Source organism: Trichomycterus rosablanca, chromosome 2, assembly GCF_030014385.1.
Source record: "Trichomycterus rosablanca isolate fTriRos1 chromosome 2, fTriRos1.hap1, whole genome shotgun sequence".
Classification (NCBI taxonomy): domain Eukaryota; kingdom Metazoa; phylum Chordata; class Actinopteri; order Siluriformes; family Trichomycteridae; genus Trichomycterus; species Trichomycterus rosablanca.
In genome coordinates, this window is record NC_085989.1 from 9,292,803 (window position 1) to 9,308,759 (window position 15,957).

At 40.3% G+C, this 15,957-nt stretch overlaps 1 protein-coding gene across 1 annotated transcript in view; it reads right to left on the reverse strand.

The window, feature by feature from the left end:
- Positions 1-15,957, reverse strand: part of kmt2ba (lysine (K)-specific methyltransferase 2Ba) — a 49,033-nt gene that overhangs the window by 27,394 nt on the left and 5,682 nt on the right. Inside the window, exons 2-5 of the mRNA XM_063010960.1 lie at positions 8,759-8,828; positions 2,246-3,619; positions 1,638-1,828; positions 165-266 (exon numbers count right to left, since the gene is read on the reverse strand). Of these exons, the coding sequence (XP_062867030.1) occupies positions 165-266; positions 1,638-1,828; positions 2,246-3,619; positions 8,759-8,828 (1,737 nt within the window). The remainder of the gene's footprint in view (positions 1-164; positions 267-1,637; positions 1,829-2,245; positions 3,620-8,758; positions 8,829-15,957) is intronic.

Here is a 15,957-nt window from a genome sequence, read left to right on the forward strand (position 1 = left end):
CAGTCGTCCACATGATCTTGGACAAGACTTTGTTAAGCCAGTTGACCTTCTTCCATTGCTCCGATGTCCAGTTCCAAAGTCTTTATTTCTATTGTAGGTGCTTTCAATAATGGACAGAAGTAAGCATATACACGTCAAATGTGTGTGTGCGCACAAAACAATACCTGAGGAACCTCTTCATCGTCTGTCCTCACTACTTTTCTTCTTCTCCTTCCGGTTATGCTCATGCTGGTAGCATTTTCAGCTCCAGCTTTGTCAGACATCAGCTGAAGAAAAAGGGCCAATAAGTGTTTAGATAAATAAACGAACGTTTAACATAGAGCTGGGCGGTATGACGGTACGGGGCTTTGATTTCTCGTACAGTTTGGATTTTTCATATACCGCCATACTGCAGCACTGTTAATAACAGCTTACTTGTTAACCAGGTAGCGTTAGCATAACAGTGTTAACAGATGAGAGAGGTTTTCTCGACATGGTGGAACAAAAATAAACAAAAACAGCAAAGAAATGAGCTGTGTCTGAAGTTTATACGTTTTTTTTGGTTGCGACAGATTAAAACACTATATAATGTACGGTTTGTCGGGCACAGTTACTAAGCGATGTTACTACAGGGGTGAAAATACTTCCGTCTAATTGCTATACCAACGTTATACCAACGACAAGCTGGAAGTGCAGATATATAAAGTCGTCCAATTTTCTAACGTCTTTATATTTATTAAAGGGAGAGCTAACGGTAATTATATAATACTTAAACATTATATTAATAATAAGCACTGTATATATTGCACCTGTTTCAGGCATACCGATTCCATCATAGATTGTGTCATTTTGTGGGGCCTAGCAAACCATTTAGTACTCAAAACCTTCATTATAGGCAGCTCAGGTGGCACAGCGGTAAAAAACACACGCTGAACACCAGAGCTGGGTTCTCGAATACATCGTATCGAGTCTCAGCTCTGCCTGCCGGCTGGGCTGAGCAGCCACATGAACAACAATTGGCCTGTTGTTCAGATAGGGGTGGGATTAAGCCGGATAGGGACTCTCTCATAACTAATGCAATTACGACCTCTGCTAGCTGATTGATGGCGCCTGCACAGAGACGGGGTGTGTCTCTCAATACACAGTGCTGATCCGCATTGCACTCGTCAAAGTGTAGGTGACAAAATGCATACTGCATGCCGCCCACGTGTCGGAGGGGGCGTGGGTTAGCTTCGTTCTCCTCAATCGGAGCAGGGATCGGCTCTGGTGGAGGGGAGGCATGACGCAATCGGGCAATTGGACGCGCTAAAAGTTGGGAGAAAAAGGGGAGAAAATGCATAAACAAAAAATTCATTATATACATGGTGAAATGAAAATGTTTTATATGCTATGTACTTGTGACAGTAAATTCAGCCACATACATAAAAAAGTCCCAGTCATACAAAAACTAAAACATACCGTGATGTACAGTGAAACAAATACTGTGATACAAATTTTGTCATACCGCCCAGCCCTATGTTTAACATGTTAATTACTTGTTTACATCTGTTAGTAGGTTCAACAGAGCATGTTAATCAATGTTAGCATCTGTCAATTTGCATGTTATCTGGAGAAAAATGCAAACATAAGTCTTCTGAACATTTCTACATTTTTCTTACCTGAGCTGTCTTCATCTGTTTCTGCTGGTCGATTTTAATCAGCTGCACCTTGGCTCTCTTTAATAGGTGAAGCATCTTTTTATTGGCTCCAGACAGGTTGATTTTATAAACTGAACCTCCTGGGGCCACCACCACCTGAGAAGTACTTGCATCACTGGTTAGCTGCTCATTGTTGGTTGGGCTGCTCTCTGCTATAAAGATAAAAAAGGAAAATCTTTCACTGGAAAGCACTGTTGCCAGATGCAGGTCAGCAAGAATATGTGAGGGTTCTTCAAAAAGTTTCCGCACTCAAATGACATCACTTTCCTACATGGTTTTAATGCCATCAGCAAAAAATGTTTTTGGTTGAGCGTGTAGCCAGTGATGCACTGCTGCTTTCACATCATCATCACATGAAAATCTTCTTCCCCTTAAAGCTCCTTTGAGCGTTCAAAAAAGTGGAAATCAGATGGCGCTAAATCCAGACTATAAGCTCTCTCTCAGTCTCTTAGTCACGACCAGTTACTACTCCTCCCACCCTCACCATTGACAACAAAAATATAAAAGTGCTGAAACTTTTTGAAGATCCTTGTAATTCAAAAATTCATAGAAACAAAAAAAATTCGTACCAAGTGCTTTGGTTTTACCAGCATAGCAAAGTGCTGATTGTCTGCCTTTATGTTCCCCATGAATGGCTAATTTGCATACAACTCCTGGACAGTCTAGATCCCCTATCTTTATATCAGATGTCTTCAAGCTTGCCAACTCGGTGGAACACGTGGAAGCGCCCTGCGTGGCCTCATCGGGCTTCTCACAAATACCGCTGGACTGTCTGCTTGCCATTCGTTGCTCCTTCCGCCGAGCCAGACTTGCCGTGAGCTTCTTCAGCTTCTCGTAGATTTTAAGATGGCTGGAATCATAACCTGGCCTGACTGCTTTCTTTCGGGCACCGGAGAACCCACTGGATTTCCCTCCTTCAGACTTCTCAACAAAAGTATCCTCGTCGTCACCAAGGTTCTGCCGTTTGCCGCTCTTCCGCTTGCTTCCAAGTTTCTGGACTTGGGACACATCCGTTTTCGCAGATTCGCAAGACTCATCGTCCTGGATTTCTGTCTGGACGGGCTTCTTCGTCGGCAGTCCGGAGAGTTCTTCGTCATCCATAAACCTTTTAGGGACCTTGATCACCCTGGACGGGCGAGCACTGACCACAGAACCATGGGCTGCATTCTCCATCCGAGTGGATTCATCCGTTCGCTGCTCCTGGCTTAGTGGCAATTCCAAATCTTCATAGATGTACTTGACAAGCCGCCGTCTTTTTCTAGGAGGCTTAACCTCAGCCGGCTCTTGAGTTTCACTTATTTTTCGCCAGGGCTTCCTACGATTGCCAAATACTGTCTTGCGCCGCCCTAATTTGTGGGAAGCATGGGTAAGAGACTGAGTGTCATCAATTCCATCAGTAGAAACTAAATCCTGTGGCTGTATGTCAGTCGCCACCTCTGGAGAGGAACTCTTCACATCAGAAATGTTCTGTCTGTTGGCGTGCTTTAAAGACACAGAAAGAGCTTTCCTTTTAATCAGAGTTAAATTCCAAACTAATTTCTTCTGTCGCTTTCGACTCCTTGGCATCCTGCTTGATTTCTCCATTTCAGTTTCTGCTGTCACATCTTCATAGCCAGGCTCAGCCAATAACTGATCTTCCACATCTTCTACACTTTCACGCTTATCTCGATTTTTCCTAGAAGGCTTCAGACCCAAAGTCTTTTCCACTTGAGGCCTGCTTGACAGATTTTTACTGGGCACGGTTTTGCAAGCCAGTTTAACAACCAGTTTGGGCCTCGCGACATTTCGACGAGTTCTGAGACCTTCTCCACCTCTCCTCTTAATCTTCTCTGAGCGAGATGTCTTCTCTGTTTCTGCTGCTGCCTTCGAGCCTTTTCTTGGAGCAGGTGAATCAGAACCCAGAAGCAATGTTTCAGGTGATGGTAGAGATTTAAGAGGAGTTCCTATCAATGACAAAAAAAAAAGCAAACAATCAGCACATAGTCACAACCCTTTTGCTTTTGGTATACTAAAAGTACATTTTTAGCTGTGTAGTGATGACAATATGACAAGCAGCACCAAATCATGTCCTCTCCTTCACCCATAGCATTGAAAAATGCAAGCTATTTAACAAGGGACTCTGAAACTGAGGAAGAATCAATGCCTCTGGATGTCTTAGCATGTGTGTAATGTATAAGAAAGACAAGCCAGACTATATCTGTCGTTCTCTTAGGCTGCTTTCACATACACGCTTTGCATATCATTCACCGAGAGGCTGGGCGCATGTTGCTTTAGATCAGGGGTGTCGAACTCATTTTCACCGAGGGCCACATCAGCATTATGGTGGCCCTCAAAGGGCCGATTGTAACGTATCCTGCTGTGATTGCAGTCTGTTTTTCTTGGAGGCTAAATTCTGCATGTACAGTGCCTAGCAAAAGTATTCGGCCCCCTTGAACTTTTCAACCTTTTGCCACATTTCAGGCTTCAAACATAACGATATGAAATTGTAATTTTTTTGAAGAATCAACAACAAGTGCGACACAATCGTGAAGTGGAACGAAATTTATTGGATATTTTAAACTTTTTTTAGAAATAAAAAACTGAAAAGTGGGGCGTGCAATATTATTCAGCCCCCTTGCGTTAATACTTTGTAGCGCCACCTTTTGCTGCGATTACAGCTGCAAGTCGCTTGGGGTATGTCTCTATCAGTTTTGCACATCGAGAGACTGAAATTTTTGCCCATTCTTCCTTGCAAAACAGTTCGAGCTCAGTGAGGTTGGATGGAGAGCGTTTGTGAACAGCAGTTTTCAGCTCCTTCCACAGATTCTCGATGGGATTCAGGTCTGGACTTTGACTTGGCCATTCTAACACCTGGATACGTTTATTTGTGAACCATTCCATTGTAGATTTTGCTTTATGTTTTGGATCATTGTCTTGTTGGAAGATAAATCTCTGTCCCAGTCTCAGGTCTTTTGCAGACTGCAACAGGTTTTCTTCCAGAATGGTCCTGTATTTGGCTCCATCCATCTTCCCATCAATTTTAACCATCTTCCCTGTCCCTGCTGAAGAAAAGCAGGCCCAAACCATGATGCTGCCACCACCATGTTTGACAGTGGGGATGGTGTGTTCAGGGTGATGAGCTGTGTTGCTTTTATGCCAAACATAACGTTTTGCATTGTGGCCAAAAAGTTCGATTTTGGTTTCATCTGACCAGAGCACCTTCTTCCACATGTTTGGTGTGTCTCCCAGGTGACTTTTTATAGATATCTTTGAGAAATGGCTTTCTTCTTGCCACTCTTCCATAAAGGCCAGCTTTGTGCAGTGTACGACTGATTGTTGTCCTATGGACAGATTCTCCCACCTCAGCTGTAGATCTCTGCAGTTCATTCAGAGTGATCATGGGCCTCTTGGCTGCATCTCTGATCAGTCTTCTCCTTGTTTGAGCTGAAAGTTTAGGGGGACGGCCGGGTCTTGGTAGATTTGCAGTGGTCTGATACTCCTTCCATTTCAATATGATCGCTTGCACAGTGCTCCTTGAGATGTTTAAAGCTTGGGAAATCTTTTTGTATCCAAATCCGGCTTTAAACTTCTCCACAACAGTATCTCGGACCTGCCTGGTGTGTTCCTTGGTCTTCATGATGCTCTCTGCGCTTTAAACAGAACTCTGAGACTGTCACAGAGCAGGTGCATTTATACGGAGACTTGATTACACACAGGTGGATTCTATTTATCACCATCAGTCATTTAGGTCAACATTGGATCATTCAGAGATCCTCACTGAACTTCTGGAGTGAGTTTGCTGCACTGAAAGTAAAGGGGCTGAATAATATTGCACGCCCCACTTTTTAGTTTTTTATTTCTAAAAAAAGTTTAAAATATCCAATAAATTTCGTTCCACTTCACGATTGTGTCGCACTTGTTGTTGATTCTTCACAAAAAATTACAATTTCATATCTTTATGTTTGAAGCCTGAAATGTGGCAAAAGGTTGAAAAGTTCAAGGGGGCCGAATACTTTTGCTAGGCACTGTATATTGTCCTACTTTACCACAGACACAGCCTCATAACAAAAGAGACGCACCGGTTTCTCTTCCTGAAGCACAAACTTGTTTTCACTTTCATTAAATTTCCTCCTTATGCTTAATTTTCTTAATTATTTTCTTGTACATTTTAGGATCATGTGTAAATATGTGTAACATCATCTACTGGCGGGATGTGTCACTTTGCAGGTCACAAAATCAGCATGCATTTTGAAAGATGCAGTTTATTTAGGATTTTACAGTGTATTTTAAGACAATCATTCTGCCCTCACTAATAGTTTATCCCCCTTTCTCAGCTAGACAGACAGACAGACACAGACAGACAGACAGCTCCCTTCAGAATACAGTCGGTTTATTTGCTTCCCAGCTGTGTGATACACTGTGTGCACCAGAATGAAGTAAAAATACAAACAATAAAAACAATAAAGAACGTAATACAGTAAAAGCACACAGCTGTAGTCAAGTGTTACATCTGGTACAATATGAGATTTAACCAAACGTAAAATAGCGCTAAGGAGTTAGCATTTAGTGTAAAGATTCTAATTGCTATAGTAACAGTAACAATTGTATTTAATTACGGTAAATTTGTAACTAAAACGCTGTGATATACTCACTAAACATTTACAAACAACTGAGAATATAAACGCCACTACTTACAGAAAATGCTTTGGTATTATATTGCAAGATAATTATCTGTATTTATTTATTATTGTTTACGTTATTGACTACGCTACTTCACGTTCTTTTGCAGTAAAAGTCACATGGCTACTCAGCGAGGTTAAAGTTAGTTGCCTTGACTACGATGTCGCCAGTTGTACTTAAAGGCGCAGGACTCCCATTAAATTATAAGCGCGTCTCTGTAACGACTCGAACCATCACAACAATCATACAGTCGTTTAAGCTCTCGCGGGAGTTTGACACCCCTGCTTTAGATGTTCATGGTTTTATTTACACTTTATTTTCCATAGTTGTTTTTGATCTAGAATTACTTTGGATAGACTGTTGTCCAAGCTGAGAAAAATACACAGGTCATCTGTCATTACATAAAGTCTGACTTGTTTTTGTCACTCTACTTAGTCTTGGGTTGTTTTACTAGCAAGAGCTCCTATCATGGTGTGATTTATAAGAATAAAGTTTGAATTGCCAATTACATAATTAGGCAAGAGACAGGCAGGCCTAGATTTACACTTTTGTTTGTTAAATAAATAGAAGAAATTTATTGTCCAGTTGACATTTAAGATGGCACCAGAACTGGGGATGGTAATGATTAATCAAGTGCTGCCAGTTAAAATGTCATTAAAATTTAATTTAAGCAGCTGACCGTGATCTGCTTTACAAAAACAAGCAGGAGTAGAGTGCAAAGTGACCGGTGCTGAAATAAGATTCACCCTCACCCCACCCCCTTCATGTACATGCACCAGTTCCGTTTAGACTCGGAACAGGAAAACTTAAATTATTCAATTATGACCAATGAGACTATTATTACACAGTGAAATAACAAACAAGGAAACTATTAAACAAGCTGTTTCACATCAGGATGGAATCTGACAGCATGTTAAACTTGCACATGCAGATCTGTGTATTGTTTCGTACAAAAATCTGAAAATGTCTGGATACACAAGGTTAAATTCCAATTACTGGTTCTACTGTAATACACATTCTTTAGAAGGTAGAAAGTTAAATATGGCATTTAATGGCCTTTTAAAGCACTTATTTTGCTAAATTAAATAGGAACAATGTGAATCTAAAAAATCAAACATACCCAAGCCTTTGTACATGCCACATTTTAAATGTTTTCAGTAAATGTGCAAAATTGACTGTACAGTGCTGTTTGAGTTACTCTTGTGAGTTGACCCTAGTGCTGGACAATAATTCGATATCGATATATATCGTGATAGAAAATGTTCCAATAACGGTGATATGATTTTTAAACAAATTCGAACGATATATATTACGTCAGCTTTGCCGGTGTTACTTTTTTGCGGAAGCATTTTTTGCACGCAGGTGTTCCCACAGGGACGCAATTTAACAGCAGTAATACACTCAACATAAATGTCCACCACCAACACTATTACAGAAGAAGTACTACTACTGACTACTAATGATACTTAGTAGTTATACGAAGTTATAATACTTATTAGTTGTGGCGCGCTAAGAGTAAAGGCACCAACGGGCTCTGCGTGTTCCACTGTTGCCAGATTGGGCGGTTTTCCTCTAAATTGGGCGTTTTTTTCTCCGAAAAACAATTTAATGGAATTTAAATAACACTTCTATTTAACAGAAAATATTCAGTTTTAAGAAGCCCCAGCATTGTAGAAGGATATTAAAAGTAAAGTCAATTTTCAATGCTGATTTGGCTTAATAGTGTTGGTCAGAATGTGTCATATTCTTGAAAGAAAATTAAAATTTGTTTTCCATACATTCACACTGGCATGTTCTGGGGTTCAGATGAGTCTCATCAGTACACACAAGTTTGAAGTCAAATGATCAAGTACTGCAAAGGAATATCTTTGAAATTCTTCCTCATAATGTTAAGGTTATAGGCTATATTTTAGTTTTTCACTCGTCAGGGAAAATGAGAAAAAAAATAAAAAGCTTATTATGCTAGGCTTGATGTAATTCTGCATGGCACTCACTGTATAGGTAAACGAGTGAGTGACCAAAACATTACTAGATCAACAGCCACTTGCCACATACAAAAAATAAGGTATCGGACAGTTTCTGTGCCACCCCTGTGTGAGCAATGGTCTCAGTCTGGCCACCCCTATGAAAACTGTCTGGCTCCGCCACTGTCCACAGTTGAAAAAGAAGCAGATGAAATAGCTGATAAGAGAGGAAGGACTGATTCAGTGGTGTATTCAGCTTTATTCAGTATTATTCATATCGATATCGGAATTATATCGTATCGACCGAAAATAGGAGTTATATCGTGATATAAATTTTAGCCATATCGTCCAGCCCTAGTTGACCCCCATGAGTTTCCAACACTTTGTGTCTGACAATACTGTAAATAAGAACTGGGCTTGTACTAATGTCGTCATAGAAAGTTTGTAATAAGTAATTACTCTGTGAAATGCCTTGTCCAGAGCGTGAAGGTCGTCGGCCAGCGACCTGGAAGCCTGTGAATTCTTCTTCCTGTAAAACACAAAAGCAGACTTCATTAGTGGGTCTTCTTTTGATACAATTAGAATTTTAAAAGGTGCTACTGCCAATACAACCATCAATAACATCTTCCAACGGCAGTAACAAGCAACAGGTTAACGGCAGAACTTCCACATGTTCAACAAGTCAATTTGATTAAGGTATTTATGGCGTCTAGGAAACAAGCATTTAATGTCCTTTGCAGAAAAGTGTTCAGTGGAATTTTTATAACGACTTCTAGGGGGCTTCTAGACGGCGATAGGGGGTTTCACGCTACACCATCTATCACCAACTGGAATCGCAGACGAGCCTCTCTGGTCTCCCAAACTACGTTTTGTCATGAAAACAATCGCGAGCAGTGACGAGGGGTTTAATGATAATACGTCCGAAAATGCACGTCAACAAGTAGCGAGCGATCAAAGAGGAAAAATAATCGAATCTGAGTGAATTGGGCTACATGAACAGCATGGATTGTTCTATAGTGAGTTGGAGGTTAATAAATATTTTTTTTGCAATGCAACGTTGGTGTTAAGTTTTGTAGAGAACGATAAGGTCAGAAATACTGTAAAGCTTGTGTGTGTGCCGATGTATTCTGATATAAACTATATTATGTCCCTGTCCCACCTTTTTACAACCCCTCCCCTGCATTTCCCCTCACACCGTATCTTGCGTTCTCATTGGCAGTTCGACATAGCACTCATTGCCAGTCGGGCAACTCAGATCCAGATATCTGACATGCTGGAAATCTCGCTTCGGTCAAGCCGCTCGGATCGAGTCGTCGGGTAGTTCACACACAGCGATTGAGAGCAGAGTTTCGATCGCTGAGCAAACGCCAAGTTGCTCCCGAGCCGGCAAATCTAGAGCTGACCAGTCACCGAGCGAAGATCAGGGCAAAAGTCGTGTAGTGTGAACTAGGCATAAGTCTTTGATGGATGCTCGTATTATACTTGGTCTTAAAATGTTTTATTTGTACTTGTATTAGTAAAATAAAAGTTTAAGCAATTTAACAAACTACAGTTTTTAGTTTTCATTGCATTTTTATTGCAAGTGCTCCAACTCCTTTGGAAATAGAGTTTGTATAAAATGTGTATAACATGCATGATGCAGAACTGGTTCTGCTCACAGTTCAGCTTAGTGTTCTAAATTACTGCTGCATTCGCTTTAATACACTGTTATTAAACAAGACAGCATGTGTTATAAAACTCAGTGAGGTGTTTTTCATTTTAATGGGAGGCTATAAGACGTTATGGATTTAGTTACTGGTTAAAAGCAAGCTTTGCATCGCTAGTCCAAACTAGTCTGAAAAGGGGGTTTGTATATAGTAACAGCAGAACAAAAGCATAGACAGCACCTTTCAATGTTTTCTATGTGACTATAATGTAACTGTTATTTAGTAATGTGATCTGACATTTACCAACTGCTAGAAACAATTCCCCTTGTGTTACTATACCCCTGATACCGGTACGAATGTTTCATGGTAGCTCGTATGTGGTGCTGATGATAGTGTTTCATGACAGATTTTGTGTGGTGCTGGTATGAGCAAGACCTCCCAGCAACAATGCTGCACCTTGACTCAACACAAACACCCAGACGCACAGACACACACACACTCACTCATCACAAACCTCTATCTAAAAATAAAGTAACTTAAACTCATGATATAAAAAACATGATATAAAAACAGGACAGTCAAAGATATTTCCCTTATTATTTTTAGTTGTTGTTAAGAAACTAAGAATAGGGTTTCCCCATAAAACGTTCACAAAACCCCCTGTGTAAATAACTGCAAGGGGATAACCCCTTAGCTTTACTCAACAACTTCAGTGTGAATGATCTACCGTTTATACCTCGCTGGTAAAATTATTCTGCTAATGATCCAGGTTTTGATGGTGAAAGGAAAGATCTTACATAACATTTAACAAGACTGCATTATCTAAAAGCATGACAGTGGCATCACCAAGCAAAGCTTTACACAGCATCCAGTTCAACACGAAAAATAACCTCCGTACCAATGCAAAATATGTACATGCAAGTAGTCTGCTACGGTAAATAAGACTAGGGATTACCAGTTAACACATTAAATAAGGTGTGTGTGTGTGTATATGTGTGTGTGAATCTGCTTGAACTAACTAGACAAACATTATGCAAATTTTGTCCAATTTTCTCAACCAGTAATCAACCATCTTCAGCCAGCAGTTAACTGCTAAACTCGAACAGCCCCATTAACACAGCAGTGGTCTATAACACTAGCCCAACACCACTGAGATCCAGGTTTGAATCTCTTCACTGCTATTGGCCAGCCAGGCACCTACACAGACATGATTAGACAGACATTTTTTGCCATGGTGATGGTGGACGCTGGCGCATTTGGCTGCCGCTACCGTTACCGTATTTTACCGTATTTTACCGTATTTTATTGTATTTTTATCGTTTTTCGTTTTCATCTTTTTACACACCTTGTGGATCTATTTCTTTTATGTTACTTTTGATACTTTTATTTGTGCTTTTGATACTTTTTGTTCTTTCTACTGTACATCGCGTCTGCGGCCGGTGGTGAACGGTGGATGAGTTTTCCTGGGATCGGCACGATGTTGAACTATTCCGTTGACCAGCTGAGGAAGTTCAACAACTGCACTACTCCATCGTGTATTTCAGTCATCAAACAGCTTGGACTCCTTCGCCGGCCTCGTTATATTCACAGGGGCTCCCGGAGAAAGCTTGTTTATCTTCGAAACGGTAACGCTATTCCATCCTTCTGGTCAGCCGTGCGCACTGTCGCTCCGCAAACACGTCATCAGAGCGCTGCTGCCTTGCACACCAGTAGCGGTGTAGTCTCCATGACAACGCTGTCCACGGAGTGGGATAGGAAACGCGGAGTGGACTTAGCAAATCTCCGTTCTCTTCCTCGTTCCTCACAGCCAACTACACAACAATACCACTTGAAAATGGCATTGCTTAATGTTCGTTCACTCAACACAAAAAGTACTGTACTCAGTGAATTTATATCTGACAGTGAACTAGACTTTTTCTGTCTCACTGAAACTTGGCATAAACCCTTGGATTATTTTATGTTAAATCAGACCACGCCAATGGGATACTCGTATATTGATGAACCTCGTATGGAAGGGCGAGGTGGTGGTGTTGCTGCAGTCTATAGGGATGATATTAAAATAACCACTTTGTCTTTTCCTGCTGCTCTTTCTTTTGAACACCTGGCTTTCAAGTTGTCAGGGCCTACTCCTCTGGTCACTGCTGTAGTTTATCGTCCGCCAAAGCCAAACGCTTCCTTTCTCTCTGATTTTTCAGATTTTTTAACCCAGCTTAGTGCCCTCTCATCCTCTGTACTGCTTATGGGTGATTTTAACATCCATATTGATGACAACAACTGTAAATTTGCCAGGGAATTTTTGGAATTGTTACAGTGTTTTAATTTCACACAACATATACATTTTCCAACTCATAAAAAAGGTCATACTCTTGACCTTGTCTGCTCTACTGGTGTCCTAGTTCATCAGCCGTCCAGCCATGACCTTACTGTCTCTGATCATTTGACAATCATCATGGACATTGAGGTCACTAGGCCCATCACTAGAGCTAAACGTAAAATATCCTTCAGGAATCTTCAATATATCTCTCCCTCTGCTTTCTCAGATTCTCTTGTTAAAAAGATGTCTGTCTGTCCTGTACTGTCTAGTAATTCATCTGACCTTGTCGATTACTATAATGACATACTCGCCTCATGTCTTGATGAGCTGGCTCCTTTGAGAACCAAATTTGTTTCATTTAGTCATTCCGCACCATGGTACACAATTGAGCTTCACCAAATGAAATCCCGTAAACGCCAGCTTGAAAGACTTTATAAGAAAACCGGTCTAACAGTACATTATCAGATTTATTCTGATTATCTTCAACATTACAAAGACGCTCTTACGGCAGCCCGATCCACTTACTATTCCGAACTCATACATGCTGGATCAACAAATCCTAAGACTCTCTTTTCCACAATAAATAAACTTCTCAAACCAATTGACAATACTACCAATTCCTTTACAGTTGACAAGTGTAACTCTTACCTCTCATTTTTTCAAACAAAAGTTGAGAATATCCACAATTTTCTGACAGTTTCCCCTGTCATCTCTGTTTCTCCGCCTATCTCATCTCAATTTATTACCCAGCCTCTGTCTCAGTTCTCACCTGTGTCTCTTTTGGACCTATCTGAGATCTTAACAGGGATGCGAAGCTCCACTTGTGTTTTGGATCCTGCTCCATCAAAACTTGTTAAGGGTTGTTTTCCAGTTATCTCATCACTTATCACAGAGATAATCAATTCCTCTCTTAGTTCTGGCTCAGTCCCTCAATCACTCAAATTGGCTGCTGTTACTCCCATACTTAAAAAACCTGGACTTGACTCTAACATTATGAGTAACTTTCGGCCCATTTCCAATCTTCCATTTCTGTCGAAAATACTGGAACGTGTTGTTGCCTCACAGCTCAAAGATCACCTAAATTCCAATAATCTATTTGAATCATTTCAGTCTGGTTTCCGCCCCCAGCACAGCACTGAGTCAGCCCTCCTCAAAGTCACAAATGACCTTCTTCTTTCCTCAGACTCTGGACAAATTAATATTCTCGTCCTCCTTGATCTTACTGCAGCTTTTGACACCATTAATCACTCCATTCTTCTGTCCCGCCTTGAATCCTCTGTCAACATCACTGGTACTGCCCTTTTGTGGTTAAGGTCATATCTCATAAACAGACAACAGTTTGTTAATATCAACAATTGTAGTTCTGCCATTGCTCCACTGTCCCAAGGCGTTCCCCAAGGCTCAGTGTTAGGTCCCCTTTTGTTTATTCTTTATATGCTCCCCCTTGGTGACATCATACGTCGGCATGGTTTACATTTCCACTGCTATGCTGATGATATTCAGCTTTACATCTCCTCCAAATCCATTAATACTGAACTTCACTCCACTCTGACAAATTGCATCACTGAAATGAAATTGTGGATGAAAGCTAATTTCCTCAAATTAAACTGTGAAAAATCAGATATGATCATCGTAGGTCCTACAACCCTGGCAAAAACCACAAAAAATTTTCAAATTACCATTGATAATGACACTTTGTCTCCGTCTTCTAACATCCGAAATCTTGGTGTAATTTTTGATAGCAACCTCTCTTTTGACCGCCATGTAAATCACATCACCAAAACTGCTTTCTTTCATCTAAAAAACATAGCACGTCTACGTCCATCACTCTCCTTTTCTGCCGCCGAAACCTTGATTCATGCTTTTATTACATCCAGAATTGATTATTGCAATAGCATCCTTTATGGTACATCTAACAAAATCCTAAAAAAACTTCAGTATATCCAGAATTCAGCTGCTCGCCTCCTTACTCATACTCGCTCCCGTGATCATATTACACCTGTTCTACAAAAACTTCATTGGCTTCCCGTTGCTCAACGCATTCAATTCAAAATTCTTCTATTCACTCACAAAGCTCTCCATAATCAGGCCCCATCCTACCTCACCGACCTGCTCCATCAGCACATTCCCTCCCGTAGCCTTCGCTCTTCTGAGGCTAACCTACTGTCCATACCCTCTAGGACCAAGCACCGGACCTGGGGTGACAGGGCCTTTTCCATAGCTGCTCCATCTTTATGGAATGCTCTCCCCAAACACCTACGAGATTGTCCTGACCTGTCCAAATTCAAGTCACTTCTCAAAACTCATCTATTCAGAGTGGCATTTAACTTGTAACAACACAAAATAAATGCTTTTATTTTTGCTATTCTTTTTAATAGTTTTTATACTTAGATCACGACAGAAATGTGAAGTCCTAGATCCTAAAACTTGTAAAGTTTTCAGTTTCCTGATTGCATGTAAATCTGTCCTGTTTCTGTCTAATTTTAAGAAATTGTTCTATATTTGTTGTTCTCTCTCATAATTTAGCTAATTTTTAATGAACTGTCTTATGCTGCTCTCTTTGTTTTTATCTTAATTATTCTTGATGTTGATGTACTATTTTGATTTTGTACTATGATTTGTATGGTGTATGTACGTATTTGTTTTGATTATTTGTCTTATGTAAAGCGTCTTTGAGTATCTTGAAAAGCGCTATATAAATAAAATGTATTATTATTATTATTATTATTATGATTGGCCATGTCTGAAGTGGGTGGATGAAGTCTTGAGATGGACTGTCCAGGGCATTCCTGTCGTGCAGCCTGTGTTTCCCGTGGGAATCGGAAATGCCATGACTATGCTGAGAATAAAGCGGTTGATAAAAAGGTCAGCATTGTGAATGATGGGTTTGTAACAAAGGTCACAATACAGGACTAAACAAACATGCTAACTGGTTCTGCACTGTGTATATTTGCATTATTGCATTACTGTACCCTGGTCCTGAAGGAACATTGTTTTGTTTTAATATGTACTTGTATAACATTTTTTAACATTTTCGGCATTTAGCAGACGCTTTTATCCAAAGCGACTTACAGTACCGCGCAACTGAGAGTTAAGGGCTTCGCTCAAGGGCCCAACAGTGACAACCTGGCAGTGGTGGGGCTTGAACCAGCAACCTCTGGAATACTAGTCCAGTACTTTAACCACTAGGTTACAACTGCCCTGTACTTATATACAGATGAAATTACAATAAAACCTCCTGAACTTGAACTAATCAAAGAATAGAAATGCAGCTAGTATAGAGTTAAAGCTCTTACTAACAAGATTAGTGTAGATAATATAGTAGCAGAAAAGCAAACATCTATTATGGGGTGTGAAAAAAATGTGTCATAATCTAACATGTAGAGAACAAACATTATAAGGAAAATCACTTACAATTTAACATACCATTAAACTTCATATTGATACAAAAACGCTTCTCTGTGGTTTAAATGATAACCACAAAGTTTTCCATCTTTAATCATAATAGAAAGTTGTTTATAAAACAGCGAGATATTATAATGTAGAGACTTGTGCCGTTAAAGACGTCTCTAAACGTCTCTTCTGAAAGTGTCAATGCTGATTTCATTATGACACCACCAAGCCAAGTTCCGCACTTTACAACAGCATGGCTGCAAACTCAGAAAGTGGTATTGGGTGCTCAGTTGGTCTATTTTCAG